This window comes from Peromyscus californicus, unplaced genomic scaffold (genome assembly GCF_007827085.1).
Source record: "Peromyscus californicus insignis strain IS unplaced genomic scaffold, ASM782708v3 Scaffold_2__1_contigs__length_46816999, whole genome shotgun sequence".
NCBI classification, from domain to species: domain Eukaryota; kingdom Metazoa; phylum Chordata; class Mammalia; order Rodentia; family Cricetidae; genus Peromyscus; species Peromyscus californicus.
The window spans coordinates 11,005,183-11,028,300 of NW_026294540.1; the positions used below are offsets into that span (position 1 = coordinate 11,005,183).

General features: G+C 51.7%; 2 protein-coding genes and 1 long non-coding RNA gene across 4 annotated transcripts; 1 reads left to right on the forward strand and 2 right to left on the reverse strand.

Annotated features, from left to right (window-relative positions):
- Window positions 1-215: 215 nt before the first annotated feature.
- Iqcd (IQ motif containing D) lies at window positions 216-17,586 on the forward strand. 2 transcript variants are annotated; one of them, XM_052755214.1, is made up of 5 exons: window positions 216-365; window positions 9,284-10,102; window positions 12,121-12,354; window positions 13,472-13,543; window positions 15,839-17,586. In XM_052755214.1, exons 2-5 carry the CDS (start codon window positions 9,380-9,382, stop codon window positions 16,193-16,195), a joined length of 1,386 nt encoding a protein of 461 aa, XP_052611174.1. In that variant the 5' UTR covers window positions 216-365; window positions 9,284-9,379; the 3' UTR covers window positions 16,196-17,586. The 2 variants fall into 2 exon arrangements, with proteins under 2 accessions (XP_052611174.1, XP_052611173.1); XM_052755213.1 differs by having other exon boundaries at window positions 217-365; window positions 9,287-10,102.
- LOC128120956 (uncharacterized) lies at window positions 2,078-15,956 on the reverse strand. The gene is made up of 5 exons (XR_008222027.1): window positions 14,905-15,956; window positions 7,464-7,621; window positions 6,736-6,845; window positions 6,264-6,437; window positions 2,078-6,081 (listed from the first exon to the last, which is right to left on the reverse strand). It is a non-coding gene; the product is annotated as an uncharacterized LOC128120956 (long non-coding RNA).
- A 1,197-nt stretch (window positions 17,587-18,783) lies between the features above and the next one.
- Rita1 (RBPJ interacting and tubulin associated 1) lies at window positions 18,784-22,737 on the reverse strand. Its single transcript, XM_052755215.1, has 3 exons — window positions 22,431-22,737; window positions 21,495-21,862; window positions 18,784-19,631 (listed from the first exon to the last, which is right to left on the reverse strand). The coding sequence occupies exons 2-3, from the start codon at window positions 21,761-21,763 to the stop codon at window positions 19,124-19,126; spliced, it is 777 nt and encodes a 258-aa protein (XP_052611175.1). The 5' UTR covers window positions 21,764-21,862; window positions 22,431-22,737; the 3' UTR covers window positions 18,784-19,123.
- Between the last annotated feature and the right edge of the window lie 381 nt (window positions 22,738-23,118).

Sequence of the window (23,118 nt, forward strand, 5' to 3'; positions counted from 1 at the left end):
TTGGCCAGCAGAGAGGCCGCAATGAAATGTGACAGGGTCATCCGCACGTCACTCATCGTTCTCGCGTCCCTCCTCCCGAAGAGGGGGCGGGGCGAGGAAGCCCCACTCCTTTCCCCGCCTTACTCGCTCAACCAACGAGAATCCCGGGTCTTTCCATTGGAGAAACGTCAGAGGTACGATGGTTTTGATTGGTCATCGCTCAGAAGGCGGAGCCAAGGCCGCCCGAGTAGAAGTTGAATGGTGAAAAAGGAGGTCAGTCAAACACAGAGCCCCGCCTTCTAAGATTGGCGCGTAACCTAGCAACACAGGAGCCGCGGAGATGGTGAACCGTGGGCAGAGAAACTTGCTTGCAGTTTGAGGTGCCGGTGAGTGACAGCGGGGGAAGCCCCGGGGCTGCGTGCCGTGTGCGCCACGTCCAGTGACCCCCTCGAGGGGTCCGTGTCCTACTGCCAGCCCGTTTATCTCAGGGCCTCACTCCCCTGCCCGGCTTCGGTCCAGGCCTCTTCTAGGCCTCCTGCAAGGACCACCGAGCATCCTCTTTTGATAGTCCCGTCTCCTGTCCCATCCACCTGTCATTTCATGGCTCCGCCCCTTACCCCTCAGTGGTACCATTTATGTAGACATCCGGGTGAACTTAGTTCAAGTAAGAAGGTGGGTTGGTTTGTGAAGCACCCACTGTCCCCACTAAGGACCCTATGTTCCGAGGCGAGCTTGCCCTGTGCAGGATCCCCCTTCAGTGTATGCTTAAATTAGGGGTTTGTTGTTTTGTTTTTGAGACCAGGTCTCGTTATGTAGCTCTGGCTGGCCTGGAACTCGCTCTGTAGCCCAGGCTAGCCTCGAACTCACAGAGATCCACCTGCCGCTGCCTCTGAGTGCTGGGATTAAGGAGTGTGCCACTGCGCCTGACCTAGTTAGTTTTTTTTTTTAATTGCTACTTGTTTGTTGAAGATTTGTTTTTATTATTTTGACCACTCTCTGTGTGTTGGTGGGGTACATGCTTATGAGCCCAGGAAGGGGTTTTGGATCCCCTCCAGCCTGGAGCTGAAGTTACTGGCAGGCAGGCAGTTGTGAGCTGCCGAACATAAGTGCTGGGAACTAAACTCAGGTCCTCTGAAAGAGCTGTACACACTCTTTTAAAAAAAACTTAAAGATGTGTTTATTTTTATTTTATGTGTATCTGTGAGGCCTGCGTGTATGTATGTGTATAATGTGTGCGCTGTGACTGAGGAGGCCAGAAGTGAGCATGGGATCCCCTGGAGCTGGAGTTACAGGTGGTTGTGAGCCACTATGTATATGCTAGGAACCAAGCCTGGCTCCTCTGCAAGAGCAGCCAGGGCTATTAAGACCCCCAAGCTCTCTCTCTACCCTGGTTATTTTGATTGTACACAGAATTTTGTCTTTGGTGCTAACTTTAAAAATTAGCTCATATATTTAAAATGTGATTTCCTGGTGCACTCTGAAGAGGAGGAAGAGTTTCTTGGGAAGGTTGAATGAGGCGAGGCAGTGAAGGGTTGGCACAGGTTCAGCCACACGGTGACTGCTCAGCTAACTGCGGTGATTCCCCGACATGACTCACGCTACCTTAACTCTTCCTGTCAAAATATTTCCAGGGACATTTTCTTGGCCCATACTGAAAACATTCACATATTTAACCTGGGTTTGTTGAGTGCTTATTGGGGATAGTGGAGGCGGCCTGAGCTGCATGAAATACTGTCTTAAAGAGGGGGGCTGGAGAGATGGCTTGCTCATTAAGAGCACACACACAGCTTTTGCAGAGGATCCCCCAGTTGCCAACACCCACATCAAGTGGTTCACAGCTGTCTGTAATTCCACCTCCAGGTGATCCAGCGCCCTCTTCTGGCCCCATAAACACCTGCAACTCACATGCACATACCCCACCTCACCCCCCACACTCAACACATACACACAGTTTTCCTTTGAGGTCCTAGTTAGTGTTCTTGGAATTAAAAGTGATTAAAAATCGAGAACATTTGAAACAGAGCATCAGGGGAAAGTATCTTTCAACCTCACCTTTTATTATAGCAACGATAGCAACAGGTTAGATCCTGTAGCCAATGAAAATATTTTAAACCTAATGCTTTCAAATGCAGGTGACTTTTTTCTTTTAATTGACAAAGAAATGCATTTTCCCTCTAAAATTTCTCAGCACAGGTTTAATTATAAAAGAATAATGCAGGCTCAGGCTGGAGAGATGGCTCAGTGGTTAAGAGCACTGGCTACTCTTCCAGAGGACCCCAGTTCAATTCCCAGCAACCCTATGGCAGCTCGTAACTGTCTGTAACTCCTGTTCCAGGGGATCCAACACCCTCATACAGACATACGTGCAGGCAAAACACCAATAAACTAAAAATAAAAATAAATAAATTATTTTTAAATGCAGTTGGGCGGCACTGGGTGTGCTGAACATGTGTGGCCTTAAGTTTTTTCCTTGTTTGTTTTGTTCTGAGTTTTTTTTTTTAACCTTAAATTTAATCTCCAGCCAAGCGGTGGTGGCGCACACCTTTAGTTCCAGCACTCGGGAGGCAGAACCAGGCGATCTCCGTGAGTTCGAGGCCAGCCTGGTCTACAGAGCAAGTTCCAGGACAGGCAGCAAAACTACACAGAGAAACCCTGTCTCGAAAAACCAAAAAAAAAGTCTAATCTCCAGCGCCAAAACTCCAGGCAAACACAAATTCTGTGCTTCCTACATTTGTTGATAATATTGATATTCTACACTCCGGTAATTGATATTTTCTAAAGATGAAGAAGGTTTTGTTTTGTTTTGTTTTCCTGAGACAGGGTTTCTCTAGTAACAGTCCTGGCTGTCCTGGAACTCACTCTGTAGACCAGGCTGGCCTCAAACTTGGAGATTCACCTGCCTCTGCCTCCCAAGTGCTAGGATTAAAGGCATGCGCCACCACATCCCACCCTACCCCAGCTTCTGGTCTCTATTTTAAATTCTATTTCATTTACTTAGTTTGTGTATATGTGTGTACACGTGTGTGTGTGTGTGTGTGTGTGTGTGTGTGTGTGTGTATTAGTGCTGTGATAGAACCCAGAACCTCACACATGCTAAACAGATGCACCACTCCTAGCCCTTCATTCTTTTTGAAACACCAAAATAATCTATCGTACAGTCATGTGTGACTAGAAATGCACATTTCTAAAGCATATCGTGACCAAGAAAGGAGTTCAAACCATCTGATGTGGAACCCAGAAGGGATTCAGTGTCCTTTGGAACTCTTTGATTGTTCCTAGGAGGCGGGGGGTTTCTCTGAACCTGGGACTTAACACCCCTAGCATTCTCCTGCCTCTGTTCAGTCTGCAGAATGATGTGCCATAGTCATACTTTAGGGTTCCTTTCTTTCTTTTAGATTTTTTTTAAAAGATTTATTTATTTAATGTATGTCTGTATGAGGGTATCAGATCCTCTGGAACTGGAATTACAGACAGTTGTGAGCTGCCATGTGGGTGCTGGGAATTGAACCCGGGTCCTCTGGAAGGGCAGTTAGTGCTCTTAGCCTCTGTGCCATCTCTCCAGCCCCCTCTTTTAGATTTTTTTTTTTTTAATTTCATGTATATGAATGTTTTGCCTGGATGGATGGATGTGCATCATGTGTGCAGTACTACCAGAGGCCAGAAGAGGGCACTGGATCCCTTGGAAGGAGAACTATAAATAGCAGCTATGAGCCTTCATATGAGTGCTGAGAACCAACCCTGGTCCTGCAAGAGTAACAGGTGCTCTTAACCACTGAGCCACCTTTACAGCTCTTGCTTGTCATTTTAGTGTTAGTAATAAAAGTCATAAAAGCTGGACATGTTTGGCAGTATTACGTTCACTCAAGAGTTCTGTAAAGTCCCCTGTCTGTCCCCATTTTACGGTAGAGGCAGCCAAAGCTTAGAGAGGGTGGTCATCCAAACCCATATGACTGGTTGGGAGCCACAGGGACTGGGCTCCAAATGAACTCAGTTACCACACAGTGAGCCCCTGGCTTCCCTGTTCACTTTGGAACCTGTAGAAGGTCAGGTGACCATGCCAAGGTCTGTCCCAAGTTGCAGAAGGTTGGCCACTGCAAGCAGCAATGTGAACATCTATCCCCAGTTGTGACTGGCCACTGCCCTGTCTCTGAAGCACCGAAGCCTCTGGCCACAGCCAAGATCCTGTCTATTGGCGGGTCTACCTCCAGCTCCATTGCCACAGCCCACCCCAGGGGTCTTCAGAACCAAATAAAATCGACAAGATGCAGTTTCCAGCTACTTGGGAGGCTGAGGCAGAGCATCACTTGGTCAAGGCCAGACTGGGCAACATAGTGAGATCCTGTCTAGTAAACAAGAAACAAGCCCAGATGACCTTGTTGTCTGTCTCTAAGTGAGGACATGATCTGACTTGTGAACTCAGTACTGCATCTGCATCATCCTGCAGGAAATGATGGGAAGGCAGGGCCACCGTCTCCTCATTTACCAACACCTATGTGTTCACTGAGCATCTACTATGTGATAGTTGCTTAGGATAAAAGTTTTCCTTCTACTACTACTACTACTTATTGTTATTATTATTATTTTGTGCATGATGCATGTGTGTGAGTGCTGTCATACCACTGCACATGTGTGGAGATCAAGGACAGCTCTCGAGAGTAGGTTTTCTCCTTACAGCATAGGTTCTGGGGATCAAACTCAGGTTCTCAGTTTTGGAGGCAAGCAAGCATCTTTACCCACTGAACTAACACACCAACTATGGGTGGAAGATTTCCTCATGACTGACTGGACTCCTTTACTGCTCTTCTCATGACTGACTGGACTCCTTTACTGCTCTTCTCATGACTGACTGGACTCCTTTACTGCTCTTCTCATGACTGACTGGACTCCTTTACTGCTCTTCTCATGACTGACTGGACTCCTTTACTGCTCTTCTCATGACTGACTGGACTCCTTTACTGCTCTTCTCATGACTGACTGGACTCCTTTACTGCTCTTCTCATGACTGACTGGACTTCTTTACTGCTCTCAGCTCCCTTTTCTTGTCTGTGAAATGGAGGAAAAAAGATGACCTTGCAGGGCTCTCAGGACCAAAGGAACTCATCAATAGAAAGTACTTCTTGTTTTGTTTTGTTTTTTTTTTTTTGTTTTGTTTTGTAATTTTGCTTGAGACAGAGTCTCCCTATGTAGCCCAGGATGGCCTTCAACTCACTGTGAAGCCAAGGATAGTCATGAATTTGTGATTCTCCTGCCCCCACCTCCAGAGTGCTGCGGTCACAGGTACATTTAGGACAGTTGGGCACATAGGTAACTTCTAACATTGGCCAGTATTACAAAAAAGGTCCTTAAGCCAAGACACCCTTCTCCCTACCCCGGCCTCCCACAGCCAGTACTGGGTCTGTGAAATAGTCACGGGTTTCTTTCGTCTTCTTTCCAAGTGTGTGCGTGGGGGGTGGGGATCCTTTAGTTCAAATCATTTTTTTCCAAGACAGGAACGGAGTAATAAATATCCAACAGGCCTATTTGCATGATAAAGATAAATCAATAGAATTCATGGCAATTAAAACCTGGTGTATCTGCAGCCCTGCTTGACTCTCAGGGCAGGAAGCTTTAAAAGGGGAGGGCTGGGTTGACAACAATTTCAATATGAAGGTTGGTGGCATCAGAAAGGACATGGAACACTCATTAGAATTCAAGGAAAAAGATTCTCGGGTAGTTTTCGCTGGCGTCATCATTCACCCCTCTCCCCACACCTTCCCCTTCCCCTGTTCACCCAAATGAGCTGTCAAGAACTGAAGGGCATCCTGGTAATCAAAGAAAACAAGCTTGCCCTTTAAAGCAAAAGAGGCAATTTGGCTGAAAGCAAATTGGAAACATTCCCCGTGGCTCTGAGTTTCCAGCCTTCGTCTCCCAAGAATCCTGGGAATCTTGATTGATGCCTAGAGAACGCTGAGGATGGCGTGGAAACGTGTGTCCATCCAGCACTTCCTTCCTTCATCCTGTGGCCTCGGGGCAGGGACCCTTCATCCTCAGAGGGGCCAGGGAGAGGCTCCACAGTTGCCCAGAACACTCTAGAGTCAGGAAAAGGCCCCTGGGGAACTCACTCTGTGGATGAGAGAGCAGGAAGTGGGAATGAGTCCCAGGGAAGCAAGATGGTGCCGCCTTGGGTCTTCAGCCTTTAAGAAGGTCCAGACTCTGGACATGTTTTGTCTAGCCAAGGAGCCTCCCATCCTTCACAACAGATCTGGCGCCTCTTTTCTCTGTCCTGAGACGTATTAGAGACTTACCCAATTGCCTCGCTGTCTGCGGTTTGTTGAACTAAAGATAGTCTTCTGTGGCTTTGCATGGCTCTTTCTCCTTCACCATCTTTATCTGGGTCCCTGTGACCGTCATCATCAGCTCCTATGCTGTTCGATCACCTAAGAGGCTCTCTGATTGAATATTTGATCAGCTGAGCCTTCCTGATCACAAACAACAGAAACGTGTAGAGGCTGAGCGTAGCAATGAAAACCAGCGCTGACCAACCAGGCTTCAGAACTCAGACAGAAGCCAAGAAGGCTGTGTCCGTCCACCACCACTCCCACACACACACTTCAGGGTCTGGATTAGTAGGGTCTTCAGGAAGGAGCCGGGAGCTTGGCAATTCCCACCCCCGTGGTTTCCCCTCAGGCAGAGTCCCTGCTCCGCTGAGACAGTGGACAGGAATACTTGATGAACAGTCCCACCAAGACTACTTACTGTATTAGTCAGCTTTCTTACCATGACAAAGTCCCTGAGGTGAATGACTTATGAGGCTCGTCTGGTCTATGGCTGGTGGCTCCTCTGTTTTGGACGCTGTGGCCGGACAGTGCATCACATCATGGCAGAGCCTGTGAGAGAAGCTTGCTTACTTCCAATTGGAGAGGTGGGGAGGGGGAGAGACAGAGAGAAAGAGACAGAGAGACAGTGTGAGTGTCCCCTCCAGGGCACAGCCCCAGCCACCTAAGGACCTTGCACCAGCCAGGTTAATCCCAACACTCAGGAGCCAGAGGCAGAAGCAGGAGGATCTCTGCGAGTTCAGGGCCAGCCTGGTCTACATAGTGACTTTCAGGCTATATAGTAAGGCTCTGTCTCAACACTCACCCACCCCCCAAAAAAGAAAAAACCCCAACAACCTCCCCTCCAGGCCCCACCTCTTAAAGAGAGGTCCCATCACCTCTGCATGGCCATGGCACTGTGGGCTGGGGACCAACGCTTTAACACATGAACCTGTGGGTTCTGTGCAAACCAGAGCAACTGCCTGTGATGGGGGCGGGGGACATATGCTTCCCGAGGGAAACCGGGCGCCTTTACCTGACAGTGACACAGAGTTGAGCAGACAGAGACATCAGCGCCACTGTCCCCTCCAGTGCTGGCAGCTAGGAACTCAAGGTGTGAGTCCTCTGTCGTCCCCCCCCCCACACACACACATTCCCTCCAAGCCTCCCTAGTCACAGTGTGTAACAAACCCAACGAGCCCCTGCTCTGTTGGCGGGCACTTCTTCGGAGAAAGGAGAGATGGTGGCCAAATGAGCAGGTCTGTGTGCGAACCTCGGAGCCTGTCGGCAGGCTGAACATGGAGATGGCATTCATGGTGTTCCAGACTCACGCTTCAGTTTCCCTGGGCCTATAACGTAATATTAGCTGTTGAGGACTCACCATGTCCGAGCCTGGTGCTCCAAGCTTCCTGTGGAACCCAAGGCTTTCCTACCTTACAGCAAAGGGAACCAGGCCCCGCCCCCAGGAGTAACCATACCCAGCCCCTCAGCAATGACTGGGATTCAAGTGGGGCCGCTGCAAGTTCCCGCCACACAGCCACCGTGCTACCAAAGTCACAGTAATATTTGGTTTGCTTTTTTTTGGAGACAGGGTCTCACTATGTAGCTCTGGCTGTCCTGGAACTCACTTTAGACCAGGCTATCCTGAAACTCAGAGATCCGCCTGCCTCTGCCTCCCAAGTGCCGGGCCAGGGGAGGGAATGGCTGCATTGGGAAGGTGCTTGCCACACACACCTGATGAGCTAATTCAGTCCCCAGCACTCACATAAAAAGACAAGGGCCTCAGCAACAGTGTGTGATCCTGGTATTGGGGAGGTGGAGAGAAGAGGAGTCCTGGGGTTTGCTGGCCAGTCAGCCTACCTGAGTTGGTGAGGTCCAGGTTCAGTGAGAGACCCTGTCTCAAAAACCAAGGAAGGGATGGATAAATGAAGACACCCAGTGGTTACCTCTGGTCTGCATATGGACGTGTAATATGTGCACACACATACACATAGATGCACACACTACACACACACACACACACACACACATGCATATCCACACACACATGCTCACCCCCACACATATGCACTCTAAGCACACATGCACACACTACACAGACATGCATACCTACACGTATGCACATACTACACATGCACACACCACACAGACATGCACACCTACACATATGCACACATGACACACACCTAAACACACACACACTCCTGACGTGTGCTGGTGCACTGTCACCCCCCAGCCTGCTTTGGCCCCATTGTTGGCTGGGACCTGTTCAGCTCTGTCTGCGGCCTGTCCTATCCATGTCTTCCTCTGTGACCTGTTCTACCGTGTCCATGTCCTCTCCTGCTCTGTGACTCATCCTGCTCCGTCCATGTCCCGTCCTACTCTGTGACCTGTGGCTCCTTGTCCCAGCCTCCTCTGTGTCCTGGCCCACTGACCCAGGACACAGTGGGTGTGGGGTCAACGTGGAGGAAATGCAGGTCGGGGCAGAGCACATTTTCCACGCTCTGCTTAGCTTGGACCGCGCTTCAGCCACAGCTTCAACTCCTCTGGGGTCTGCCGCTGCCCCTGAGCCCTCCACTCCCATCTTCTTCCTGTGTGGCTCCCTGCTGTGGACACTGCTAGGTGACCTCAGCTGCCTAAAGCTGGCCTCTCTACGATTCTGCCGCTTGGGTAACCCCCATATGAAGGTCCTCAGAACAGTGACTGCTTCCTGCCTGGTATGTGTCTGGGACTCACCTCCACCCTCCGCCCTCTCACTCCAGTGGCTCAATCAAGTACCAAGCATCGTCACAATGCTAAAAGATAAGCCTGACAGGGTGGTACACACCTGTAATCCCAGCACTTGGATCCGGGGTAAGGACAGACTAGGCTATAAGAGACCCTACCTCAAAAAATAAAATTAAAAAAAACACACACACACACAAAACCAAAGAGCTAAAAGTAGCTTCCAGGTTCTGTACAGTGGTCATCATGGCCCTCAGTGACATAACTAACAGCTACCCCTTCCTTAGCAGGGTTGCTGGAGATTGTGAAAGCCCGGAGAGCCTTGAGTTGGCCAACGTCTCAGTACCAGAGTATAACCAGAGGCAAAGCCAGCTGCTCCAGAGATGACCTTAGAGGTCTTCAGCATGGCCCCTTCCTACCACGGGCTGGCTATCCAAAGAATCCCACTGAGGACGGACCTAATCCCGGCTGTGCCGATGAAGACCTTGGTCCCATCCAAATCCAAGCTCAGCACCATCGAGGCCAAGAGAATCATGTCAGTCCTGGATGAAGGCATACAAAAGGTGGGCCTGGTGACCCTGATGTCCTACGTGGAGTCTCACCCAGAGGCTCTGGAGGGAATGTTCCCTGAAGACTTGGTGAGAGCCGTGAGAGAACACTTGGACCTTGGCCAGCCCCTGCTGGAGGGTGCCAGCATCCTGCAGGAGAAACAAAAATGTCTGGAAGAAGAAGTGGAGGAAGCTGAGGAAGGCTGGTACCGAGACCGCCTACTGTCCATAGACCTATGCAGGGCCAGCCTGTGGCCGCTGGCACACCAGTTCCGAGACTCCACCAAGACTATCCTGAGGCTCCTGATCAGTGACTCCCAGGTCATCACCCTAGTGCAGATGCAGGTGCCAGGCAGAAGCCCAGGGGCCCAGCGCCTCCTCCACAGCCTGGTGGAGCTGCGGGGCTTCCTCTTTGAAAAGCTAATCACCAGCCCAATGGAAGTGAAGGAGAAGAACCAGTTCCTACAGGACATCAACCGGAGGAATGAAAGGAACCAAGAAGTCATCGACGGCCTCCAGGCTGAACTGGCAGAGGTGCTGAAGAATAAGGAGGCAGAGGTATACTTCCCAGCATCCCTCAAGTGGCGGGAGGAACTGCGCCCGAGGGGCCAAACTCTTTGGGACTTGGGTTTTCTCTCATTGATTCAAATAGCTTTCTCTTCATTTACTACATAGAGATTGTTCTGCACATCTCACTAGGAGGTATGCCTTTACGTAAACCCAGCCTCAAGAGCTCACAGGACACAAGGAAGGCACTAAGGAATTAGTTGACTGCTATTTTGAAGTATGATGACGGATAAGGACAGGGCACTATGGAGGGATGATACAAGAGAATTGAACTTGGACCAGAAGGACCAGGGACATTGCCACTAAGACAAGAAGGATAAAGAAAGGGGGGCTGAGCTAGACAAGTGAGGAAGGCCTTCCCAGCCAAGGGCCGACAAAGTGTCTGTGTCACCAACTAAGTGATTTCTTCCTCTTATGAGGAATAGACATTGGACACATGGGGGAGGGTTGGCGAGAGGACTCGGTGGTTAAAAGTGCATCCTGCTCCTTTCTTTGTTTAAGACAGGTATACAGCCTTTGTTTGTCTCAGTATACAGCCCTGGCTGGCCTGGAATGCCACAGACCAGGCTGGCCTTGAACCCATAGAGATCTCCCTGCCTGTGCCTGCCTAGTGTTGGGATTAAAGGCCTGTGCCACCACCCTCCGGTACATACTGCTCTAGCAGAGCAGAAGAGCTCAGTTCCCAGCACCTATGTCCAGCAACTCACAAACACCTTTAACTCCAGCTCCCAGGGATGTCGCCCTCTTCTGGACACCACAGGTACCTGCATTCATGTGCACATATTCACACACATATTCATACACACACACACACACACACACACACACACACACACACACACACACACACAATTTTAAAATTATATTAAATCTTGAAAGAAATCTGAAGCCCAAGAGTACTGAAGCAAAAGAAAAGTGAAAGCTTATTATAAAAAGAAGTATAGGGCTGGCCAGTATTGGAGAGGATCTTTAATCCCAGCACTGTGGAGGCAGAGGCAGGCAGATGTTTGTGAGTTCAAGGCCAATCTGGTCTACAGAGTGAGTTCAAGGACAGCCAGGGCTACACAGAGAGACCCTGTCTCAAGAAAAGTACAGGCCCGGGCATGCTCTGAATAAAAAGCTTTCTGTACAAGCTGAGGGACCCGAGTTTGAGCCTTGGAGCACAGTGGTTTTTTTTTTTTTTTTTTTTTTAAGCTGACATGGTAGCGTACCTCTGTAATCTCAGCATTGGGGAGTCAGGGACAGGAGGACCCCTGAGACCAGTGGCCAGCCAGCCTAGCCTAGCCAACAGGCTCCAGGCCAGTGAGAAGTGGATGACACGCAAGACGTGCACACACATGCACACGCACAGAGAGGTCTAGCAGGCTACTCTGCAGCTGTGAACACCGGGCTGCGCTTCATCTTATGGAAAGGTTTGAATATTTGAACATTCAGTAGTCCTGCAGGCAGCTTCAAGTGTACCTGTCTGTGCGTTTTGACCACCCCACCCCTGCCCAGATTTGACTGTTAGTGTATTATAATGAGTCTCGGGTCAGCTACAGTTCAGATCTGTCATATCTTGATGGCTGTGGGTCCCCAGAGGCTACTGTCTTCCTGCACACTTGTCACAGGTGAGCGGCGGCAGCCTGCCCTTTTTTTTTTTTTTTTGGCTCTATATCTCATCTCCAAAGGGTCACACAATCCACGTGCTGGGCTCAAGTGGGCCAGTGGTCTCAACATGACTCTGCTGTTAGTGTGGCAGCAGCCATGAGCAGTATCAGACCAAAAGGGCTGTGCCCCAATAATACTTTATTGACAGATGTGGCTGTCTGGGTTTGAGCCTGTGTTTGCTGACCCCTTTCCTAGATGGAAGGGAGCATGTGGTCCCGGGCCCGAGATGAGCATAAGCCTGGCTGGTTCAGAACCCTAAGGGAGGGCCCAGCCAAAGGCCGGCTGCCCCGCCCCGGTGATTGGGGGGGGGGCGCTGTGCAGATATCAATGGGGCCCTGTCCTCCTTCATCCCGGTGTAGGTGGAGAAGGAGAACTTTGTGATCCAAGAACTGAAGAACCACCTGCACCAGGTGTTCAAGTTCTCGGAGAACAGCCTCCTCCGCACCAAGCAGGAGGCGGAGAAACAGCAGAAGATGGATTACCGGGCCTCGCAGGCCAGGCTGGCCAAGATACAGCAAGAGATCCTGGCACTGCGCTCACAGTACCACAATCTGGTCATGGAGAATCGGGAGGTGGAGCAGGCTCTGAGGAAGGTGCCCTGAGGTCTCAGGGGCAGAGAGGGCAGGGCAGGGCTGGCCCAGGAGTGGGGAAGCCCAACATGGGTGGTATCTCGGGGGGGGGGGGGGAGCACAGGTGGGAGGGATGCTCCTCCGTCACCGCCATCTCAAAGTTCACCGTGATGGAGACCTTGTCTTGCTTCATGCCTGTCTATGGCAGAATCTCATTTCATTTTATGTATGGGGAGAAATTTCTTTCTTTCTTTTCTTTCTGAGACAGGGTTTCTTTATGTAGCCCTGGCTGTCCTGGAACTCACTCTGTAGACCAGGCTGGCTTTGAATTCAGAGATCTACCTGCCTTTGCCTTCCGAGTGCTGGGATCAAAGGTGTGTGCTACCATGCCTGGCCCAAGTGTTCTCTTTTTCTTTGAGTTTTTATTTTATGTATATGGGTGTCTTGCCTACATGTGTGTCTGTATGTCTGTGTACCACATGTGTGCAGTGTCCTTAGAGACCAGAGAGGATGTTGGAGCCCCTAGAACTGGAGTTACAGAGGGTTGTGAGCCACCATGTGGGTGCTAGGAATTGAACCCGGGTCCTCTGGAAGAGAAACTGGTACTCTTTTTTTTTTTTTTTTTTTTTTTTTTTGGTTTTTCGAGACAGGGTTTCTCTGTGTAGCTTTGCGCCTCTCCTGGAACTCACTTGGTAGCCCAGGCTGGCCTCGAACTCACAGAGATCCGCCTGGCTCTGCCTCCCGAGTGCTGGGATTAAAGGCGTGCGCCACCACCGCCCGGCCTGAAACTGGTACTCTTAAGTGCTGAGCCATCTCTCCTGCCTCTTGTATATTTAGCTTTTAAACTTAGGGCCTCATTCGTGCTAGGCAAAGGTTCTGAGCCACACCCCCAGCTGGGAGCTGACCCTTTAAAATAAACTATTATTCTATTATCGTGTTTGTGTGTGTATGTGTGTGTTTGTGTGTGTGCGCGCGTGCGTGTTCATGTACCACAATGCCTACGTGGAGATCAGAGATCAGCCCTGTTATTAGTTCTCTCCTGCCACCTTGTGGGATCAGGGGATTAAACTCAAGTCCTAAGTGGCTCGACCTACCCACTGAGCCAATTTACTGACCCTGGAGTTTTTTATTTTTCTTTAAGAAAAAATATAAAGTGGAGACAGAAATTGAGAACTGGATCCAGAAATACGACATGGAGATGAGTGAGAAGCAGGTATGTGCTGGGGGTTCCGCCTGAGGGGTAGGGAGGGATGGGACTCGGGTAGGAGCTGCCCAGGATGGCCTGGGTATGAGCCCCCCTGGAGACTCTTGGCCTCAAGGGGCATGTCCAGGTGTGGGTGGTGGGAGGTCTACAGGGGTGGAGGGTCTAGGTAAGAAGACCTGAAAAGTGGGAAACTGTGAAAACCAGATCCATCCAGAAGGATGTGGCTCCATCTAATATCTGCATCCTGGGGTCCCCTCCTCCAGCCTGGCTCAGCTCCTGCCTGCTCCCAGTTCAGAGGGGGGTCCACCCCACTACCATCACTCAGCACTCGCTGAGCACCTAAAAGGTGCCAGGCCCCACGATAAGACAGGGAAGTATAGACAGTCCTCACTGTCACCTGCAGGTTCCAAACTGGCGTCACTCATCAGCTGTGTCACCCGACATCAGTTGGCCTTTTTAAGTTTGTATCTCACCATGAGGAACACAGGCTGTGATGTCTGTCCTGGGACCCTGGTGGGAGGGCTAATGAGACACCATTACTGAATGTGTCTGAGCCCCGAATTAGGTCTAGACAAAGTCCTGACCTGCAGTGGGGGCCTGTATGGCCCCACCCACTTGCCGGTGACATGGGTGGCACCTGGCCCTGACCTGGGTGGCCAGGCTGGAGAGCTGAGGGTTCACACCAGACAGTCTAAGGCCAAGCCTGGTCAGAGACAGGCAAGCAGGGCCCCCTTCAGCCTGACCCTGGGTCCCGGCGGAGGTTGTGTGGCTGGGGACATGGCTGGGTGGTTCAGCACCCGCCTAGCGTGCACAGGGTCCAGTACTACAACAAAGACCCTGCAAAGAGTCCACCGAGAGCCACAGGATCCGTGCTGGCAGGGACTCTGTCAGCCCAGTCCTTGTGCTCTGCCCGCGGTGGCTACTCAGGGATGCTGGTGGGAAGAAGCGGTAGAGAGAGAGCAGAGAAGGGGAAGTTGGTGTGAATTATACAAGAGGGGCGAGAGACAGAGGGGGCACTTCGGGGTCACCCGAGACGGATCTTTCTGTTCTGAGGCTCTGTGAAGCCGCCTCACTGGTGGAGGCTTTCCTTCCCCTCCCCACGGCCTCACTGTGTCCTGGCACTGTGGGGTATCAGCGCCTCAGTAGCCAACTTTCTGCCACTGTGATGAAACACCTGAGAAAGGGAAGAAAGGTTTGTCTGGGCTCAGAGCTTTGGAGAGTTCAGTCTGTGGTCACCTGACCCCACTGCCTTGAGCCTGAGGTGGGAATGTCACAGAGAGGGGAGCATGGCTGGGAATGAAGGAGGAGAGGGAGGAGGAAAGGGTGGAGGAGGAAGAGGAGGAAGGAGACACAGACTGAAAAGAAGATACCTTTCAAGGGTCCACTCCCCAGTGAACTACTTCCTCCCGGAAGGCCCCTTCCTCCTGTCCAGCGATGAGCTTTCATGGTTCAGTCACCACTCACCAGCGCCACCTAGCGGGGTACCAGGACTCCAACCCTTGTGTCTCTGAGGGGCCTTTCATACTGAAGCTGGAAGGTCACGTGATCCCAGAAACTGGCCCGGGTACTTGGAATTGTCTGGAAAACCAGAAGCTTAAAAGGGAATCTCCTAAAGGCGCAGAGAAGCTACATTTCAAAGCTGGGGCCAGGGACTGGGGAGCTGGCTCAGTTAGTAGGCTGCTTGCCAGGCAAACACAGGACCCAAGTTCGCATCCCCAGCCCCCATGCGAGAAGCTGAACGCCGAAGTGTGCAGTTGTAATCTCAGTGCTGGGAGGCAGACCCTGGGAATTTGCCAGCCCAGTGACACCAGCAAGCTCCAGGTTCAGTAAAAGAGCCTACCTCAAAAAATTAGGTCGACGCCGGGCGGTGGTGGCGCACACCTTTAATCCCAGCACTCGGGAGGCAGAGGCAGGCGGATCTTTGTGAGTTCGAGGCCAGCCTGGTCTACAAAGCGAGTTCCAGGAAAGGCGCAAAACTACACAGAGAAACCCTGTCTCGAAAAAAAAAAAATTAAGTCGAGAGATTGAGGAGGATGCCAGACGTTGACCTTTAGCCTATAATACACATACACACACACACACATACACACACGTGCACCACATGCATTCACATGTGCACTTACACCTAGGTTTGCACAACTCACAACCCTTGTTCCTCCCTCCATTCCGAGATCCGTTCAGTTGGGTCCTCCCTGGAGTGAGCCCAGGTACAGACAGGCTCTGCATCCTACTTGGCTGGGGCGGAAGCCGGGGAGCAGGGAGGCCATGCTAGGTGCTGCGCCCCCAGTCCTGCCTCTCGCCTAGGATGAATACGAGGACCTGGAGAGCATCCACAAGGAGGAGAAGCTGCAGCTGGAGGAGCTGAAGGAGAGGCATGCGGTGCTGGTGGAGGAGTTCGCCCAGATCCGCGCCGAGAGTGAGATCAACTCTAAGAAACGGGTGGAGGCGGAGCGCGAGATGGTGCGCATGGTGAAGGCCGCCACGCTCATCCAGGCGGTGTGGAAGGGATACCTGGTGCGCTCCATGCTCAGGTCCAAGAGGAAGAAGAAGGGCAAGGGCAAGGGCAAGGGCAAAGACAAGGGGAAGGGCAAGGAGAAGGAGAAAGGGAAGGAGAAGGGGAGGGAGAAGGCGGCCAAGGGCAAGGGCAAAGGCAAGAAGTGACCACCGCCGCCTGGCCCCGCCCACGCCCAGCCTCAACCACGCCCCTACCCTGCCCCAGCCCTTCCATCCCTAGCTTTAATGGGCTAAAATAAAAACAAAACAACCCCCCCCCCCAAAAAAGCAAACAGAACATTTAAATCATACTCAAGGGCTCACCCTTCAACAGACATGTCTCTCCCGGGATGAGACTGTGTTGCTCATGGGCACAGCATCCTGAGGAGGGTGCAAGCTTTGGGTCCCCATCCTCCCACATCTTCATTGAGAAATGAGGCCCTGGTCCAAGCCCAGGAGCGACTGTGGAGGCCATGGAGAGATCATCACCAGGTAGCCCTGGCTTGCCCTGGGACTGTCCATTCACCCAGGGCTCTGCCCCAACGCTATGAACTGTCAGGAAGGCAGCAGCCGTGTTGGTTTGGCATTTAGATTGTTTGCACGGTTTTAAAAAGCATTAGTTGCTAAAATTTCAGAAATTGAGGACTATTCTATAGAAACCTAACAGCCCTTTCTGTATGGATCACATCACCCTGATATCCCAGCATCCTGGCCTTGTATCTTCCATGGTGCAGCAGCAGCCACCCTGCAACTTTATTTTTTTTTGTTTTTCGAGACAGGGTTTCTCTGTGTAGATTTGGTGCCTGTCTTGGATCTCACTCTGTAGACCAGGCTGGCCTCGAACTCACAGAGATCCGCCTGGCTCTACCTCCCAAGTGCTGGGATTAAAGGTGTGCGCCACCACTGCCCAGTGCAACTTTATTTTGAGACACAGTATTCCTATGTAGCCCAGGCTGGCCTAGAATTTATGGTGATCCTCCTGCCTCTGATTTCTAAATGCTGAAATTACAGGCATAGGCCATCTCTTCTGGCTGACTCTTCCAGTTTATAAAACAAAGGATGGCCAAGGTGTGGGGAGTGCACACCTTGCCTTTAATTCCACCACTCGGGAGGCTAAGACAGAAGGATCCCTGAGTTCGAGGCTAGCCTGGTCTACCAAGTGAGTTCCAGAATAACCAGAGATACCTGGGGAAACCCTGTCTCACAAAAAACCAGAACAACAACAATAACAAAAAGGTTATTTATGTGGGTGTGCCTATGGAGTCCAGAGCTGGGTGCATAATTCATTGGAACTAGAGTTACAGATTGGTGTGAGCCACTTGAAGAGGGTGCAGAGATCTGAACTCAGGGCCTCTGACAGAGCAGTTAAGTTCTCTTAACCCATGAGCCACCCCTTCAGTCCCCACTTTTTTTTTTCTTTGTTTTTTTGAGACAGGGTTTCTCTGTGTATTCCTGGCTGTCCTAGAACTCGCTCTGTAGACCAGACTGGTCTCAAACTCACAGAGATCTGCCTACCTCTGCCTCCCGAGTGCTGGGATTAAAGGCATGCACGACCACAACCTGGCCACTTTTTTCCTTAAAAGCTGTGTGTGTGTGTGTGTGTTTGTGTGTGTGTGTGTGTGTGTGTACGTCCATCACATGCATGCCTGATGCCAGCAGAAGTCAGAGAGTGTTGGATCCCTTAGAACTGGAATTGTTGGTGGTTATGAGACCTGATGTGGGTGCTGGGAACCAAACCCAGGTCCTCTGGAAGAGCAGTAAGCACTCTTAACTTCTGGATCATCTCTCCAGTGCCCCCTCCTCCACCTTTTGTGGTTCCCATAAGGCTGTTCCTGTTCCATCACCCCCAACTGCTCTGACACCACAGCCTGGTATTAGCCAGATTCCAGGCCTGGTATCAGCTACCTGGTGACATCGCCCTGGGCCCCAGGTGACCTTTAGTGCAGATGGGAGAAGAATGTGTGCTTCTATTTCTAGCCTGTGTCTATCTATCAACACGAAGGGAAGGAACATGAAAAACAGGAGGTAGACTAACCCATCCTTTGTGAAAGTTCTAGAAGCGTAAACATCCTACATGGCTAAAGTGCAGTGTGTCTGTGCCCAGACACGGCTGTCTGACCTCTGCAGGTGATTACACATGTCCCTGGGTCTGGCTACACGGAGACAATGATGAGATGCCCACTGGGCTCCCTGAAATGCTCAGGGAGAGACAGGGACAAGGAGAGGTTCAAGACCCCATTGCCATCATCCAGGGAAGGATGCAGGACCTGCAGTGAAGCTCTGAGGTCCAGGGCTCCACCCCACTGCAGTGCAGGAGAGTGCAGCGTACCCAGCAGCCCAGGCCTCGGGCTCTGCAGACGCCTTCCCGGCTGCCTTTTCCACCTGGGTCATCACCAAGTCCTGTTCTGTGTTGTTGAGGGCGGAGGTTGCTGGGATTGATCCCAGGGCCCCATTCGTGTATGTTAAGCAAACACTCTACTGCCGAGCTACATCCTGCCCCCCCCCCCCACAAGACAATTGCTAGCAAAGGACTCTCCCTGTGTCCTGAGCTGGCAAGACCCATCCACCTACCCATGCATGGCGTCACAGGACAGAGACAGGACCAGGTTGGATTATTTAAGTTCTATGTCCTCAGACCTCAGCAGCCCCTGTCATTTCTGCCATACTCTGAAATCACTCCTTGTTCTGTTTAACTCAACTGTTTAAATCGACTGAGGCCTTTACTTAAGGGGGAAAAAGTAACACACCACTGGACGTTGATGAGCTAAATACATTTAATATGTGGAATAAATACATGAATATTAAAATAATGTCTCCCCATGTTCCACCCTTGGGGTCCAGACACAGCCCAGGAAGCTCCCTTAAGGTTCCCAGACCCCTGTAGAAACTGAATCCTGAGCAGGAAGCTGGGTGGGGTTTGGCACCGATGCAGAGAGAGGCTGAGCTTGTGAGGACAAAGGGAAGTATGGCCCATCCTCACCACAGAGCCCCACGGAGGCTTCTCCAGTGCTTGGGCGCCCTGGAGACACTGGTCCCCAGAGGATCCCACCTGAGCTGAGTCCTTGCTGTGAGCCAAAGACTTACCTGGTGAGAGCCTCATTTCCAAGGAGGCTTTGGCTTGGGGGAGCCGGCCCCTCGTTGAGGGGCAGCTGGCCCTGAAACACTGCCTGACCGTGCCTTGGGAGTGACCAGGGGACTCTGGACGGTCATCCCTGATGTGGAAGGCCGGGGACTCCAAGGTCCATTGGTCTGGGGGACACTGGAAGCTGGATGACCCATGCTGGGGACACTTAGGTGGGTGAGTGAATGGGAACGTCTCCACCCCAGAGAGCGGGGAGCATCCAACCCCTCCTGGGATGTCTTCTGGGAGCCTGTCGCCACGCTGGACGCCATCCTGGAGGGTCCATCTGGGTGAATGGCTCGAAGTGGGGTCTCCCTGGGGCGAGGTGAGCGGCCGCCCCTAGGGGTGGCTGGTGGTGTCCAGAAAAGGGTCCGGAGCTTGGCAGCATCTCCTATGGCTGTCCGAGACCCCTCCTTGTTGGTGCCCTGTGGCCGGGACCCGAACAGTGACTCATCACAGTAGGATGGGGTGTGGCCAATCAACCTAGGAAAGGGAAGGGTGCAGTGACCTGGGGTGACACACTGAAGCCCTCTCCAACCTCACTGCCCACCAGCTACTGGAAGCAGTCGGAGCCTGTCTGGCACCCTCAGGGGGCTCTTCAGTAGGCTCATAGGTATTTGCTTGGGGCCTGGCTCCCTCTTCTCCTGGAGACAGACATGTTGGAGAGGGGAACAGTCCTAAGAGGGACCCTCCCCTGGAGCACCTCATATGAGCCCCACCATCAAGAGTACTAACTACAGCCATTCCCTGGTATATGGGGGACCACTCCAGAAGCCCTTATAAATATCCGTCCATGTTCAAGTCTTGGGCACCAAATGACAGACACCCTCCTGAATCTACTCAGCTCCAGATGAATGGAGTAATTAAGCCCGTTAAGTGCCATGCAAACGGTTGTCACTTTGTTGTTTAGAAACAACAAAAAACTCTATAGGAGCTTGGGCCAGCAAGATGGTTCAGTGGGTATGGGTGCTTGTGGCCAAGACTGACAACCCGAGTTCGATCCTCAGGACCCACATGGTAAAAGGAAAGAACTGACTCCTCTAAGTTGTCCTTTGACCTCTACCAGTACATACCCCTCCCATACAAAAATAACCAAATACAAATGTACTTTTCAAAAAAGTCTATATGAGCCGGGCGGTGGTGGCGCACGCCTTTAATCCCAGCACTCGGGAGGCAGAGCCAGGCGGATCTCTGTGAGTTCGAGGCCAGCCTGGGCTACCAAGTGAATTCCAGGAAAGGCGCAAAGCTACACAGAGAAACCCTGTCTCGAAAAACCAAAAAAAAAAAAAAAAAAAAACCAAAAAAAAAAAAAAAAAACCAAAAAAACTTCAGGCCAAAAAAAAAATTTGCACCTCTGCTAAGCTCATATAGATTTTTTTTTTTTTTTTTTTTTTTTTTTGGGTTTTCCGAGACAGGGTTTCTCTGTGTAGCTTTGCGCCTTTCCTGGAACTCACTTGGTAGCCCAGGCTGGCCTCGAACTCACAGAGATCTGCCGGCCTCTGCCTCCCAAGTGCTGGGATTAAAGGCGTGCGCCACCACCGCCCGGCTTTTTTTTTTTAACCAAGAATTTCCTTTAAAAATATTTTAAATGTATTACTACTATGTGTGTATGATGTGGATATGTGGGCCTGTGGAGGTCAGAGGACAAATCCATGGAGTCATTCTGTCCTACCTTTATGAAGGTTCTGGCAATCACAGGTCACCAGGCTTTTGAGACAGGAACCTTTACCCACTGAGGCCTCTCTCCAGCCAACACTACCATTTATCAGAACCTTCCTAAGCATTCGGGTGCTGCGCCACGGTATTCCCCCTGTCTCATTTAAAGGGAACATTCATTCTATTATCTGAGTAAACTGCGGCTCAGAGACGTCAAGGTGCTTGCCCACGGCCACACAGCAGGTGAACAGCAGGCTGTCCCAGGTAGCCTGACGGCTACCATGATGGTCAGTTTCAACTGTCAACTTGGCAGGACCTGGGGTCACCTGGGAGGAGAGCGGCAGAGAGGGGCGTCTAAGTCAGGTTGGCCCTTGGGCGTGTCTACGGCGGACCTTCCTCTTAGTACCAGTGGTTTATGTGCACGGAAGTCCATGCACCACGTGTGTGCCTGGAGTGTCAGAAGAGGGGGTGGGACAATCTAGGACTAAGGGAAGGAAGATGGTGTGCAGAGGAGCAAGCATGTCACGTGACCTGCGGTCTCCAGACCCCACTGCTGCGACTTCTTATAACAGCATGCATCCCAAACCACCCGCCAGACTAAACCCCCTCTGGACTGTTTTTCTGCCGAGTGTATAATAATAATAATAGAGAGACCAAGTCAGCCACCTTAATGTACCCCCACCCTGTTACCTGTATTTGTTTTTCTTCCGTGGTGTGAGGTTTGGGGTGCTGCCCCTGGAGGGGGTAGACTCACTGTCTCTCTTGACCAGAGAGACCTTGGGTGTTCCTGGGCCCACTCCTCTGGATCTGTTACAGTTCGGCACCCAGGGTGGGTCAAAGTCTGGTGGAGCGGGCCGGGTTCCGGTAGGGCTGCCAAACAGGGTCTCATCCACATAGGACGCCCTGGCCTTGACCCTGTAGCCGCTGGGGCTGCGGTGCTGAAGGTGGAGCGCCTGCATTTCCACCGCGGGCCAGTACCACCAGGATCTTCACTTCGGTCGGTGGTCAAGGGTGGCAGTGGGTGTGCTCTGCCTGCCAGACTCAGCCTGCAAGGCTCCCTGTGGAAAGGGTCAGAGTGAGCTATAGCGGGGCCAGGTAAGTAACAGGGGCAACCTGGAGTCTCAAGTCCAAGGGCAAACGGCCTATTCCTGGTGAGGGAAAGGTCTTTTTCAGAGAGGGACTACCATTCAGGTAGCGTCTTGGAAATGAATCACTTTCTTGACCCTCCCCGACCCGCGGTTTCTTGTAGCTCAAGCTGGCCTGGAACTCACTATACTCTATAGCCAAGAATAACCTTTAACTCTGATTCCTGCTTCTACTCCCCACGAGGAACTAACTGCACGAATGCCTGGCGTCTGAGGCTCATGGGTTCGAACCCCGTGGTCTGTGCAAGACGCAGGCTAAGCAGGCACTTCGTTCTTTTTAGTTGTCAAGACGGAAGAATGCCGTCAGCAAATATTGAATGAATAAATAGGTACACACTTTCAGCCTACAGTGTATGCTCAACAAATATTTACAGTACGACTACGGGCGTACAGGGGGATGGCACCAACCAGAAAAACAAACTATGGTGGGAGCGGGGTGGGGGGACAGGGGCTCCCAAGCCACTGTCGCTCCCACGCCTACCTTCTGCAAAGCACTTTGCAAACGTCGTGCGTTCTAGTCTTCGCCCATAGCCCCGTTCTCTCTCAAAGATTACATCCATTTTTTTTTTCCGACCACAACTCAAGATTCCAAACAGCGGAGTACCAAGCACCAGTCAGCCTACGAAGCTGAAAGCTCAGGCATCACGGGGACTCCTTGCCCGGCGATTTTCCAACTGGGGCCTCTGGCCAGCAAGCTCCGGCTCCGCCACAAATCCCCGCAGTGGTGCCACAGCGACACGCGCCCACGCTCGTCTCGCGCTGGGCAACAGGAGAGCTGGCCCGCCCCTAGGCCCCGCCCCCGTGCGGATGGTACGTTCTGCAGGCCACACCCCCCGTTTCGTTGGTACATTCCTTAGCCCCCCCCCCCGTCTCTCAGGGTCCGGCCCTGCCTAGTTGGTACATTCCTCAAGTCCTTCCACCCGCTCAGTTGGTACGTCCCTCAGACTCGGTTCCCAGTACAGTTGGTACATCCCTCAGAGCTTGATATTTGCACAATCGTTGCGCCCCTTTAGCCTCTATCGTTGGTATATTCATCAGATCTCACCCCCACTAGTTGGTATGTCCCTCAGGCCCCGCCTCCTCCCAGTAGCATATTCCCGCAGGCCCCGCCCCATTGGTGAAGCCACGTTGACGCTTTGTTCCCCGCGCAGCGGGTTGGTCCCTCAGGC